General features: G+C 34.7%; 1 protein-coding gene across 3 annotated transcripts in view; it reads right to left on the bottom strand.

The window, feature by feature from the left end:
* The window catches only part of LOC143256078 (protein regulator of cytokinesis 1-like), a 68266-nt gene that overhangs the window by 37048 nt on the left and 16558 nt on the right, over positions 1-14660 (bottom strand). For 2 of the 3 annotated variants that reach the window (XM_076512749.1, XM_076512750.1), the window contains exon 1: positions 3249-3446. The exons of the other annotated variant lie outside the window; for it this stretch is intronic. In XM_076512749.1, the coding sequence (XP_076368864.1) occupies positions 3249-3307 (59 nt within the window). In that variant the 5' untranslated portion in view covers positions 3308-3446. Of the gene's footprint in view, positions 1-3248; positions 3447-14660 lie in introns of those variants that run through there. 3 annotated transcript variants of the gene reach the window in all.

Here is a 14660-nt window from a genome sequence, read left to right as displayed (position 1 = left end):
TTCATTGGAAGTAATTTTAGTTAGTGATGAGAGTATCTGACTTTGTGGGGGGGGGGATAATGTCCTCTCTTGATCTTCCTTTGAAGACAATTATTACAAAGACTGGCTGTCCTGTTAGAAGGATTGAAGTACAGAGCCCTGAGTTACTTACTTGCAACTCCAATCTATTCATTACAGCCCTTTATTTCCACTCCTCTAACAAACCCTTAACCCATTGGGCTAACTTATCCCTCAGTGACCCGAGACCCACAAAGTTACTTTAAGTTAAAAGTATTCTAAGTAAGTGGCACTTGTTTGAAAGTTTTCCAAAAATCAAGATATACCAGACCCACACTTTTGTCATCATCAGTAAGCAGTGACATCTTTGAAGACTCATTAAACAAGATTTTCCCATTTTGAAACCAATGCTAGCTATACAACAAAACTGTAAACATTATATTTGCTTCCAGAGCATCTTTAGTCAGTTTTTCTCTGAACCTTTTACCACCTCAGAAGCACAACTAACTATTTTACAATTACCTTGACAATGATTCATCTCATTTAAATATAAATGCAACAGTGGTAAGTCTTTGGTCTTTTGGCATCTGTCAACTACTCAAAAAGTTATGAAATTCAAAAAGGCTTGTAAGAAATAGCTAGAAGATACTATTAAAATGAGATATAGGACCTTAGCAAATAGTGATGGCAAAGTCTTTGTTGAAAACCACGAGATGGTAAACGTTTAAGAGTTTTCTGCTCTATTTTTACAAGAGGTTATTAGTAATATTTTTGATGCAGAACATTTTATGAGAAATATTTGGATTAACCTAAATCATAAATATTAACCCCTTAACAGTAAAACGAAAGACAGATAAACACCAAAGCCAGATAACATTCTTATAAGGGTTTTAAAAATTAAAGTAAAAAGGCAGTCCATCACCATCACTAATCAGAAGCATGCAATATTTTGTAACCCAAGTTTTCATGGTATGTATATTTTTAAAAATCTTAATAAAACCTCCAAAGAAAATCCACAATAATTTGCTACATTTTTTACAGGATATTGTTATATGGCAGATTGAAAGTAAAGTAAAAAGGCAGTCCATCACCATCACTAATCAGAAGCATGCAATATTTTGTAACCCAAGTTTTCATGGTATGTATATTTTTAAAAATCTTAATAAAACCTCCAAAGAAAATCCACAATAATTTGCTACATTTTTTACAGGATGTTGTTATATGGCAGATTGAAAGGGTGTGGATTTGTTGGACTTGTATTTTCAAAAAGCATTTGATAAGGCACCACACAAGAGATTAACATTGAAAAAGTAAATTGGTAGAAACAGGAAAATAACAGTGAGTTATAGCAAAGACTGAATAGATGACTCAAAGCATAAACTTGTTATTACTGGTTGCCAGTTGAATTCTTTTTGATGAAAGAAATGTTGGAAAGTCATCTACTGAACTATATCATAAAAGTAACAGATGTCCTATTAGTGCAATATTACACACAATATCCTGCTGTATACAAAAAAGAAACACAGAAGATACAGTGCAGGAGTTTTGGTTACACATATAAATTCTAACATGAACAACACATCAATTACCTTAAGATTTGGATCATGTTTAATATTCTGCACACCACTTATTAGAATCACTGAAGAAAAGGTTTTTGCCATAGATGTGAATATGTCATTCAAGTCACAAACACTGCTCTATTGCTTGTAATAAAGGTAATTCAATGTTAAGGTATGTTATTAACATATTTATTACTAGTTAACTGAGGTACTAAATTCATTATATAAATCTTCAAATAGTGGTATAATTTTGGTATCTTTGTTTATTGGAAAAGGTTCAGAGAAGAGCTATTACAATCACTCCAGGGATGAAAGGTTTACCTCATAGGAATAGGTTAAGACCTCTTAGCTCATTTCCTCCTGAGTAAAGATGGGTAAGGTATCTTGTTAAAAGTTTACAAGAAAATTTAAAGGACACATTTCCAGGCTATAATCCAATTAAGATATTTTAGTGCTTTAAAAGAAAAATCAATAGTTTCCTGAACTATACAGGTTTCTCCCTTCTTCTTAAAGGTAAGTGTGCAATGACCACCATTAAGGACCAAATTATCCATTATATGTTGGGATAGTTGCTTGAGAAATGTCTAAATCAGTAAGTGCTTGGAACAACAGATACTAAATGTGAAATATTTGCTCATAATTTCACTGGGACTTTTAATACAAACTTCTCTGTAGAAAAACATTTTCAATGAGAGGAGATCCCACTGAAAGGCACACATGTATATTCGTAAAGTTTTACTTTTTATCTGAAACTAATAATAATGAGTAAACTCCCATTTCTTCTATCACTATTATGTTACTAATACACTGATCACAATACAAACAGTATGGCATAATATTTCTGCAACTTTTACACTTCAGTAACTGTGCAGAAATGAAGTTTTTAGAGCAACTTTAAACAACTAATTACTTTTTATGTTTAATATAGGCTAATAATAAATACTGATTTTGTCCATTTATGATTAAACATTTACAAAACACTGATACATATAACAAACATTTATGATACACAAGTTTTAAGCATAAGTTAAAAGTTAACAATTACAATTTATATAATGTAGAATCACCAACACTCGTGCATCTGAGCTATTCATATGCTCACATCACGTACATTAGTAAATAATTTCATACTGTGGTAAGCTTTCTGTATGTTATAACACATTTCAGTTGTTTGATTGTCTTAGGTCCAAGTAAAATTCAGCATCATTTTGATCTAGAAAATACATCAAATTGCAATGTTTTGCTTCGTTGAATAAATGATTTTCTAAAGTCTAAAAGTTGGCAGCACTGATAAAATTTGTTTCTGAAGTTGTAATATGCTTGCATTAGACTCCAATATTATTATTTTATAATTATAATATCACTCATTACAATATACATTATAACAGTTCCAGTGATGTTATATATGATACTAGTATTACTAGAGGTAACAATACTAAACATTGAGACTAATAATATAATTCGCTACAAATACTCATTAGTTATTACACTTTTATTTATATTACACTACTAATACTAATAGTACTACTAGCATATCATTGATCAGAGAAAACCTAAGTGCTGAAGTGAAGTTGGCCCTAAATAAATGCAACAATACACAATAACTCACCGAATAAGTGTAAACTGTGAAGATATGATAACACAATAATTTATGTATTCCTATTACTGACAAGTTCAGATTACAATACTCACCTCGCTATTCTTCTGTTTTCTGTTGTAACCGCACAATCCTCCTCATCAAGTGAAGCCATATCTAATAATCCTTATAATTCACTTGCACGTAGTAATGATACTAATCAGTACATTAGAAACTTATTAAGAATTGAATTTCGTACAACTTCTTGCAACGGCTCAACATTAGATTTTCAAATTTTGTGCGTCGATCGCCCTCTGTCGTGATATCTTAAGAGTACAAAAAATTTAATGTATTATTTGTGATGGATATTTTTGTCATGTATGCTACATTTTTCAACGAATTATCGTTATAACTCTTTATACCTCTCTCCAATTATTATTTTCTTATTGGAGTTCGCTAGCTATATAGTTATACTGGAGAGATTTTGCACTGAAACAAATAAAATTAAATTATTGTTCAGTGCAATTGTTTTTCTCTTTTTGCGTGTGATTCGAATAGATGTATCTTTTTTATTGCAGGGAAAATTAGTTTGGTTAAATGACGATTACATGTAGGCGAAACAGAGCCATTAATTATTTATTAATTGACACACAGCAAATACCCTGCATTTTTCTCAGACTTCAGATAAAATAAGAAAATCGAAAAGTTTAAATCACTTGGTAAAGACACTACTTGTAGAAATAGATAATTATTATATTTGAAATAATTGTCATTTTTATGATAGTACGTGTTTTTCTTATAGCAAAGCCTCACCAGGCTATCTCTTATGTCCACCAAGTGGAATCAAAACCGTTATTTTACTGTTATAAGTCTGTAAACTTATCGCTGTTCTACCAGAGGAAAAGACCTGTCATGACCAGGTGGTTGAGGCATTTGGCTTCTAATCCGAGGGTCACAGGTTTGAATTTCCGTCACACCAAACATGCTCGTCGTTTCCGCTATGGGGTGTTATAATGTGACCGTCAGTTCCACTATTCTTTGGTAAAAAAACGTAGCTCAAGAGTTGGCAGAGGGTGGGGATGACTAGCCAGGTACGACTAGTGCAGATAGCTCTCGTGGAGCTTTGCGCGAAATTCAAACCAAACCAGGGGACAAATATTATGAGAAAAATTACTTGAATTAATTTTAGTTTTTGATATTTTCTGTACAACTTTAGCCTTTTTTGGTCATTCGTTTGTTGTGTTTTTTTAATTTCATGGATAGTTACTCGAGAAATATTTGTGCTTAAATTAGGAATGATAGATTAAAGAAAAAGTAGTTAGTTAACATCACCTACACTTGGGCTGTTTCTTTCCCAATGAATGATGGAAATTACCATAAATTATAACGTTCCCACTGCTAAAAGTACGAGCATGTTAGGTAACAAAGATTCAAATTGGCGACTTGTAGACTGTGAGACAAGCACTCTTAACAGCTAGGTCGAACCATTGTCATTTCGATGCTTATCTGTTTCTGATAAATAGTAAGACTTATGTTTGTTGTGTTTTATATATCTTTTTCTTTGTTTCAAAATTAAATACTTTACCAAACACCACCATTAAATTAAAACGTCGTCGTAATTATATAAAACCAGTGTTTTGTTTATTATACTACTTTTTGTATTTTAACAAAATTTTGTATGGCTAAATATTTAAATATTTAGTTTACTTGATCGTAAATAACTAGAAAGCTATACGATGGCCTATTTATGCACTGCTCATCACGAAGCAAAATCAGGTTTCTGCTGTTTTAAGTGGCCTAGCGCTTTAAGGCGTGCGCTTCGTAATCTGAGGGTCGCGGGTTCGCGCCCGAGCCGCGCCAAACATGCTCGCCCTCCCAGCTGTGGGGGCGTTATAATGTGACGGTCAATCCCACTATTCGTTGTTAAAAGAGTAGCCCAAGAGTTGGCGGTGGGTGGTGATGACTAGCTGCCTTCCCTCTAGTCTAACACTGCTAAATTAGGGACGGTTAGCACAGATAGCCCTCGAGTAGCTTTGTGCGAAATTCCAAAACAAACAAAAACAAACAAGCTGTTTTAAGTCCGCAAATATCCCGTCATATCACTGGGGCATTTAATCTGTTAAAATAATAGAAAAGTGAAACAGTTTCACTTCCCAAGTCTCATATTTTCCTGAAATTATCCGTTGAACAATAATTTACATAGGTCTTGTATATTGTATAATTGATATGTATGTTGAAATAGGTATATTTAAGTTTTTTATTTGTAATCGAACATACTTTATAAACGATATTAAATAATGTCCTTCATTTAGATTAATTTAGATTGGTTAATCTAAACGGTACTGATTTTATTGAACTCTCAAAAATTTTATATGTTATCAAAATCCGATTTTCAGGGAATTGATTACCCTCGGTAGACAAAGCAGATTGGCCGTTGTGGCTTTGCTATATGAAACAACAACAACACATACACACACACACAAGCTTTACAGTATTTATATGTATGTATGTAGCTATTCTGAAATGAATAATGCAGTAAGTCAAGAGCCAGTGTTGCCAAACGAGCAAAACTCCTTGATAAAGGGGTTGTCACATTCATAGAAGTAAACAAAAGTAGGTTAATAATTATTAGTAAGAATAAAATATGAAGAGAAAATTCTATGTTGTGAATAACAGCGGTAAAAATATTACGATGGAGAAATGGTTTATAGATATTTCACAGCTTTTAGATATTTTCCTATTGTCAAAAATGAAGAAGAGATTACGCTATTTCACTGGAAAAGACGTCAGATTAAAAGAGGAAACTGTTCTTGTAACTCTATTTCTATATATCTAAGTTCAGAAACATATGTGATATAATTTAGTGTCAAATAGTGTAATCATGCATAGATCTGGAATAATAATTTTGTTTGATTTTTAATGATTTTAAGTTTGTTTTAGATCATTTTATTATTAATATGTTTCGTAATAATTTTATTTTTTTGTTACTACTAATTTTCTTTGTGTATGTGTCCCGAGTAATTATCCTCAACTAATATTTCTTTACTCTCCGGATAAGTACAGTCATTTTCATTAGAAGTCTTGAATCATTAATGTATTTTTTATACCCCGTTTATAAGGGTGGATCAAAAAAGAAAATGCACAAACGTGTGAGACATTACCAAATAAAGTAAAGCAACATATGATACATATCAAATTTAACTGGCTAATTTATATATAACTTTATTTTACTTGTGTCATTTTTAACGGAAAAAATATTTGCTTGCAAGACACATTAAAAATCGTGCCTTATTATTATTTGGCTTTTTTTTTATATATTAACATTATGTAAAACGACACCTGGCATTCGTACAGTGATTTAACCTACAACCACTGCGTCAATTTTAAAGAGTCAGGATCAGGCTTAGATCGTTAAAATCAATAATAGCGTCTGCTGTTCGTTTGCTTTGGCTACGAACTGTTACACGTGAAGAATTTTCATTGTTAGTAGTTTATTTTAGCACTAACGTTTTTTAAACTTATTTTTTTTAATACTTATAGTCAAAAAGGTTTTGTTCGTTTTTTGAAAGCAAGCTAAATATAGTAATCTATCCAAATTGGAAAAGATCTGAATTTTGATTTTTTGTTTGTTTTTGAATTTCGTGCATAGCTACACGAGGGCTGTTTTCACTAGCCGTCTCTAATTTTGCTGTGGGGAAGACTAGAGGGAAGGCAGCTACTCATCGTTACCCACCGCCAACTCCTGGGATACTCTTTTACAAACAACCGTTACATTATAACGCCCCCACGGCTGCAAGGGCGAGCATGTTTGGTGCGACGGGGATTTGAACCCGCGATCTTCAGATTCCGACTCGAATGGCTTAACCACCTGGCCATACTGGGCCAATTTTTATTTGAAACCAAAACAACACATTTATGTCATTCAACTGTTTGGAAAATGATCAAAAATTTATATTGTCAAATTTATCCCCCTACTATTCACACACTATAGTTCTTAGCGTGCTGTACTGTGTAACTGAGGTCCTGTGGTTCGTGTCCCGTTACCGCAAGATAAAAAAAATGCATTATTCTATTTGGAGACAATTTGTGCATTAGCGGAATGATGGTGATAAAATATCATTGTTTGGTCTAACAAGAATAGCTAAAGACTTTACAGTAGGTGGAGATAGGTAGCCACCTTCTTTATAGTCTATCACTTCAAAAGTAGGAACAACTTTGAGCGAAATTTAACAAATAAACAAAGGAACGTTCACGAAATGCACAGAAACCCATAAACGACTTCATCGGTATGTCTTTGTATAGAATAGCTTAAATTCCCGTTTCAATTTCCAACTGCTTGACTGATACCATGGTTGGTTTTATTTTTGTTTTTTTAAATTTTTTCAGCCGTGGGGGCGTTATAATGTGACGGTCAATCCCACTATTCGTTGGTAAAAGAGTAGCCCAAGAGTTGGCTGTGGGTGGTGACGGCTAGCTGCCTTCCCTTTAGTCTTACACTGCTAAATTAGGGATGGCTAGCGCAGATAGCCCTCGAGTAGCTTTGCACGAAATTCAAAAACAAACCAACCAAAAAGGCACTCACTATTTGGTGTTAATACACTACCTGCGAAATGCCAAACAATGTCAAAAGATAGTTGTAATACATTCCGTTACACTTTGACTTTACATCGTCTGTGGGTGTCATCCAACATGTCGACTTATTTATCCATAATTAGTTTATTACAACTCACAGAACTGTATTTTTCAGTTTTACTTTCCTATTCATCTATTCATATAGTAGAACTATATTCCGTGTCCCAAGATTTAGGCTTGTTAGAAATAGGATATAGGGTCATATTACGTGTGCTGTGTACTATTTTATGAGCTAAAAACAATTTCTATTTTGGCAGAAACGTAAATAACTCAAGTGAATATAATATTAGAATACTGGGTCGAATTCTACTGACTTTAACAAGTCATAATTTGTTTTAAATTTCGCCCCAAGGTACATGAGGGCTATCTGCGCTGGTCGTCCCTAGTTTAGTAGTGAAAGACCAGAGGGAAGGCAGTACTAAATTACACCATCTACAACCAACTTTTAGGCTTCTCTTTAACTAGCAAATAGTGGGATTGACCGTTAATTTATAACGTCCCACAGCGGAACAGACGACCATATTTGATGGGACGGGCACCCGAACCACTTGGCTTGGCATGGCCAGGTGGATAAAGTCGCTTTTTCAACCGTGGGTACGTTTTAATGTGACGGTCAATCCCAATATTTGTTGGTATAAGAGTAGCCCAAGAGTTGACGGTGGGTGGTGATGACTAGCTACCTTCCCTCTAGTCTTACACTGCTAAATTAGGGTACAAAACACACATGGGCAAGTAATTCGTGATTGTAAACTCTCTCTTTGCTATCCTGAAGATGACCCAAGAAGGTCGAAAAGTTGTTCTCCACTTTATTTCGATAAAAGTTGTAATACCCATACTAGCCATCGTGAGATACACACGAGCAAGTGCTCCAAATGGCGCCTCTCTCTCTTCGCCTCGGTGGACTCAGCAGATAGCCCAATGTGGGTTTGCTATAAGAAAACACACTCTCTCTTCGTGGTTGCAATTTAGAAATGCAAAGCAAGCATGGCGATTTATTTAAACCAGGTCATTATTTAATCGACTCATATTTTGTAATTCAAACTGCACATTGAATTACAAAGAAGGAAGAAACTTAATTCTAAAAGTACTGAAGAAATTGGAAAACCAAAATAGTGCAAATTTCTGCGTGAAATGAATTTTTATATAGGACCATCTTTCGCTTTTCTTAAGTACATTTCTGAGATCAATACTTGACGAGGCAGCACAAGTGAATGTAAAGTTATAACACAACACTCCTCTGCATACATTCATGTATGTACGGACTATTATAAACCTACTTTATCTTTTATGTGTAAATACTGTTATTCAAATTTCTAAATTATTCTAAAAAACAAAACCACGAGGAACTTAATATTTATGAGAGAGCTTCAAAATATGGCGACAAATATCCAAAGAAATTTCGTTTTCGTGCGCTATTAATGGAAAAGTGCATCTCATGATCATTACGAAGTATATTTACGTCATTAATTTGATATATATATATGTGTGTGTCTGTGTATTTGTATATAATCAAATACCAGCAGCCGACAAAAATTTGAAAAAAACTTAAATTTGCGATAATTATAAATTAGATAAACGGCATTAATTTTATATATTATACTTTTCTATAAGATATCAAAAGAGGACAAAAATATTATTGTACATCGATTAAATTGAGAAGGACCTACAGGTAAATTTAATTTTCTTGGCTGGAGAATTCTTGTCAGGGCTAGGAGGCGCTTTACATATATCCTTTATTGGATCTGGCATACAACCAAGTTTTAGTAAGGTGGCCTATACAGTGATCACTAACTGCCGCAATCAAAGGATATTCCAATATACTGTCTGTAAAAGCTTTTCATGATAAGCATCAATTTTCCCATTAGGGATAAAAATACGAATTCTTGTCATCTATTAAATGATTTAGAAAGTTGGAGAGATGTTATAGCCTAATCAATCAGGGAAGACTGGACGCAAAAGATGATTAGTGGATTTTGTAAAGTACAACACGAGACGTTTTTTATTACACACACTTCGTGAATGTAAAATACATTAAAATGCTAATTTGTAAGAAAATATATACATTTCAAGTAACGAAACTTGATATAAAAGAAGAAATTAATATCAACAAATATTTAGCGAATTTGCTTAAATAAAGGTCGACTACAGTACATTACAACGATTTTAGATCCTCATACGTCGTTTACGTTTATGTCGTCACGTTCAGGCGTGCTTCAACTGCACGTTTACGAATGGAATAACACGAATTCCGCTTTCATTCTCCAGCTGCTTGAGGTATGCGAGGATCCATGAGCAGACAACTTACTTCGGTAAATTCACACACGTTGGCCTAATTTCTGTAGAATTACAGTATATCTGTGAGGTACAAAGAATCCAGAATGCCTATCTGATGGTAATCAGGGTACACCTTGACCTTCGCTTTAATTAATTCTAATAACTTGCCCCTAGCGCAGCATCCGGTGGTAATCACATATGTTGTTGAAAAAAGCTTCGTGACATATCGTGTGCTATTTTAAGAAATATTTTTCACCTATGAAGAAAGTGGCACGAGATTTATTACAGTTATTAAGGTATGTTAAGTCAAGTGTCAGTCACCATATATTATCATTTCATCTCGGCTAAATACTTTTTGTACAGTCTTCTACAGTTGTTTCTTCTTTCCTGGATACGTAATGGAAGCAACTTTTGGACAAGCGACTCCTGACACTTTTCCGAAGAGATATAATTCTTAATTATGTTGCACCCTGTCGTTTTGGGCACACGGACGGTTTTGCTAATGACCTTTGTGTTTGTGGATTTTTTCATACGTTACAAGACGTTCCATTTTGTTTACCATAACTGGTGTACGACTTTTTACAGGTCTCTTTCTAGATTGTCCTGGTTCTTCAAGTTGATACATATTACTTTGTTTTTCAATACTATTAAGTACAATGAACATTCTTGTCTTGGAAATTCTAGGTTCTCGATCAAATGTTACATATCCCTCCTACACACACAAAAAGCGAACAATGTTCGATACTATCACACTACCAACAAACGTCATTAGTGTCAAAATGTAGCTGTTATACACATCTTTTCACTAGGACTTTTTATTGGCTGTGGTTTCCGAGTGAATTCTTGATTTGCATATTGAAAATTGTTTTAATATAACATACTCAAATCTCCACAGAACTAACAAAGAAACTCTTATTAGTACTTCAAAAATTACAATATACATATGCGTATGTGTATGTAAATAAATAGGAATACCATATATTAGAATAAAAAACATTAAAGTTCATCATAACTACTTATTTATATAACTCCATTTAACGTTTAAATTTTGTATTTATGAGAAGGCTGTTCAGGTTGTCTGCAACCATCCTTAATTTTGAACTGTTGACACGATGTGAATAAAGCACAAAACTACACAATGGTCTATCTGTGCTCTGCCAACCACGGGTATCGAAACCACGTTTTTAGCGGTGTGACTCTGACACGAGGGAAGACAGCACACCACCTGCCATCCACGCTAAGGGCTCGACTGTCACTTTTATAATGCAAAATCACTTAAAGTGCGGGGAATGTTTTATGATACCATATGGTTTCAGACTCGGTTTGCTACTGCAAAATCCAGAGATTCACCCCAAGTTCAATCTTTGTTCTTAATGTTTGAAATTATGATTGGAAAGAGAAGAAACTCACAGTGGGAAGTATAATTTTAAACGAATGAAAAATACATGTTAAAAATAGAGTAAAAACTAGATGAGTTTCAGAAAAAATTAGATGCAGTTTGTTATTTACACAAATAAACACAACTGGAATTATGAAAAGAAATAGACTTAAGTATAAGTGAATACATAAGAAAAAATTCTGATTTACTGAAGAAAGCCTGCTAGTTGTATCGTGGGTTTGTGACTATTTGTTTCACCTTCTTTCAAGGTTTGGAGATCCCGACGTGGCCAGGTGGTTAAGGCACACGACTCATAATCTAAGGGCCGCAGGTTTGAATCCCCGTCGCACCAAACATGCTTGCTCTTTCAGCCGTGGGGGCGTTATAATGTCACGGACAATCACACTATTCGTTGGTAAAAGAGTAAGTAGCCCAAGATGACTATCTCCCTTCGCTTTAATACACTGCTAAATTAGTGACGGCTAGCGTAGATAGCCCTCGTGTAGCTTTGCGCGAAATACAAAACGAACCAAATAAACCTCCTCTTAAGTTGTGAGTCCTGACGTATTATCTACCACGAATATTGATCCTATTATACAGGAATCCATTGTTTGTTTGTTTTGTTTTTTTAATTTCGCACAAAGCTACTCGAGGGCTATTTGTGCTAGCCGTCCCTAATTTAGCAGTGTAAGACTAGAGGGAAGGCAGCTAGTCATCACCACCCACCGCCAACTCTTGGATCACTCTTTTACCAACGAATAGGGGGGTTGACCGTAACATTATAACGCCCTCACGGCTGAAAGAGCGAGCATGTTTGGCGCGACGGGGATGAGAACCCGCGACCCTCAGATTACGAGTCGCACGCCTTAACACGCTTGGCCATGCTGGGCCTCCATTGTTCAATACACCATTATACACGGTACTGCATGAATCGGTTATTATTTAACTGTGCTAACTAACACACAGTTATTTGAAATGGATCGTCAGCATAAAAAAGTAAAAATAGCAACGTAACAACTATTGATTTGTATATAATGTGCAAATAAGACTTCTTATTTAACGTAAACCTATCAACGTTTTATCAGTGTCATTAAGGTTAACGAATTCCTTTATTATAGATACTTTGTTTGTTTGTTTTTTTGGAATTTCGCACAAAGCTACTCGAGGGCTATCTGTGCTAGCCGTCCCTAATTTAGCAGTGTAAGACTAGAGGGAAGGCAGCTAGTCATCACCACCCACCGCCAACTCTTGGGCTACTCTTTTACCAACAAATAGTGGGATTGACCATCACATTATAACGCTGAGAGGGCGAGCATGTTTGGCGCGACCTGGATGCGAACACGCGACCCTCAGATTACGAGTCGCACGCCTTAACGCGCTTGGCCATGCCGGACCATTATAGATACTAAAACCAGTTCTGAATTTTAAAAAAATCTTAAATACGTTTAAATTTATTATTACAGCACAATTAACTCGCAAGCTTGACCAAATGCGATGAAAATGCTTTGCTTTCTGAGACGAAATTCTAATTAACTTACTGTTTCTTTGTTTCATGGAAGTAAATGTCAGAGGTTAAGAAACAAAAGTAAATTTATATACCAAAGCTACGGAGTTACTGTAAGGTCATTCTAAAAGTACTACGCAATTTTTTTGCTTGTTTGATTTAAGATTTTAACAAACATTTTGATTTAAAATTACATGTATTATAAAGGTGAAAATATATTTCTTTTAAATTAGATTTAAATAGTATCACTTTTGTTTTCAATTTATTTCAGGATTTATGCGCAAAGCCAAACAGCGGTTACCTGCAGATAGATGTTTCTAATTCTAAACTTCTAAACTGCAGAAAAGATAACTAATTGACGTAGCCCTGTAGAGAATTGTTTCTTCTCGCCGTCGGAGCGAGACGTCACCCGCTAAAATCAGGGATTCTATTCCCCTTGGTGGACACAGCATATAGCCCAATGTGGCTTTGCTATAGGAAAACACATACACTGGTTAACGATACCCATCACCAAATTTTGGACTCGTCTCAGAGTCTTCGCTTGGCACTGGGTCTTTGAACGCGAGACTCGAATCTTTTAAGTACGTATTAATGCTTCTGGCTACTCTTGTCTGATCAGATAGTGGACCTTTTTTTGCGCCAATAGGGCATAAGTTGTGAATCTTCGGATACGCAGTCAGAGTTTGTTTACAACTAAGTTACAACCAGCTTCTTTCACTACACAAGTGAGTGTTTTGAATTTCTTTCAACAATTTTACCTCAGCTGTCTAAAAACCAGAATTTTATAAGTACATTTCACCAAACACGATTCACTGCTCAGGTGGCCTTTTTTGCAATACTAAAACTCATAACCTGGAATTAACCCGTGAAAACCCAAAGTATTAACCTGTTGGTCAAATAACTTAATGCATCAATGTGATATATCTCGGGTCTTTTCATTTAAGCGCTTTACATTAAAGCAAAATCGAACACCAATGATCAACATAACGTCTTACTTCCAACAAATGCAAGGCCACGTGAACATTGCATGGTTATAAAAAACAACTAAATATTTGATACAAGTTTCTAAGGTAACACCAAACTCAAGCCTTACATTTTTTTAAAAAATCATGTGTGTTAAAAAATAAAATAAATTATTTTAGCTGCCAACAATCCAGGAGAACTTTCAGCCATTCAAGTTGATGTACTTTGTTTCTGTATATTTCTTGTACGGCCTCGAAGAGAGAAACAGAACTAGTGTTTCAACTCGATGTACCTACATTAGTGTTAAAGCCCTGATTTTGTGAATAAGTCTATAGCATTTTACTGTTGATATACGTGACAAAGGAGGAAGGAAGACATGTGAAATGAACCTGACCATTCCAGGATGCGCAGAAAGACTAAAATACTGAACCAGACAGTTCTTCGTTGTTAAGCGCAAAGTTATACAATGCGTATCACAAAGTATTGAAATCTAGTTTTTAGTGGTGCTAGTGTATTGTATACACTGTCGATAAAAATGAACGAAATTGGTCTTGAGTGTTAGTTACCACGGACTTGTCTTGTTGAACCTAGTTTGGTTTGTTTTGAATTTCGCCAACTCTTGGGCTACTCTTTAACCAACGAATAGTGGGATTGACCGTAACTTTATAACGCCTCCACGGGTGAAAAGTCGAACATATTTGGTGTAACGGGCCCTCATGTTATGTTAGAAGCGTCGACGAACTTATCAAAAATTTTGTTTCTTTTACAATATTTAAA

The sequence above is a fragment of the Tachypleus tridentatus genome, chromosome 7, assembly GCF_004210375.1.
Source record: "Tachypleus tridentatus isolate NWPU-2018 chromosome 7, ASM421037v1, whole genome shotgun sequence".
NCBI classification, from domain to species: Eukaryota; Metazoa; Arthropoda; class Merostomata; order Xiphosura; family Limulidae; genus Tachypleus; species Tachypleus tridentatus.
This window is presented reverse-complemented; position numbering and strand designations above follow the sequence as displayed.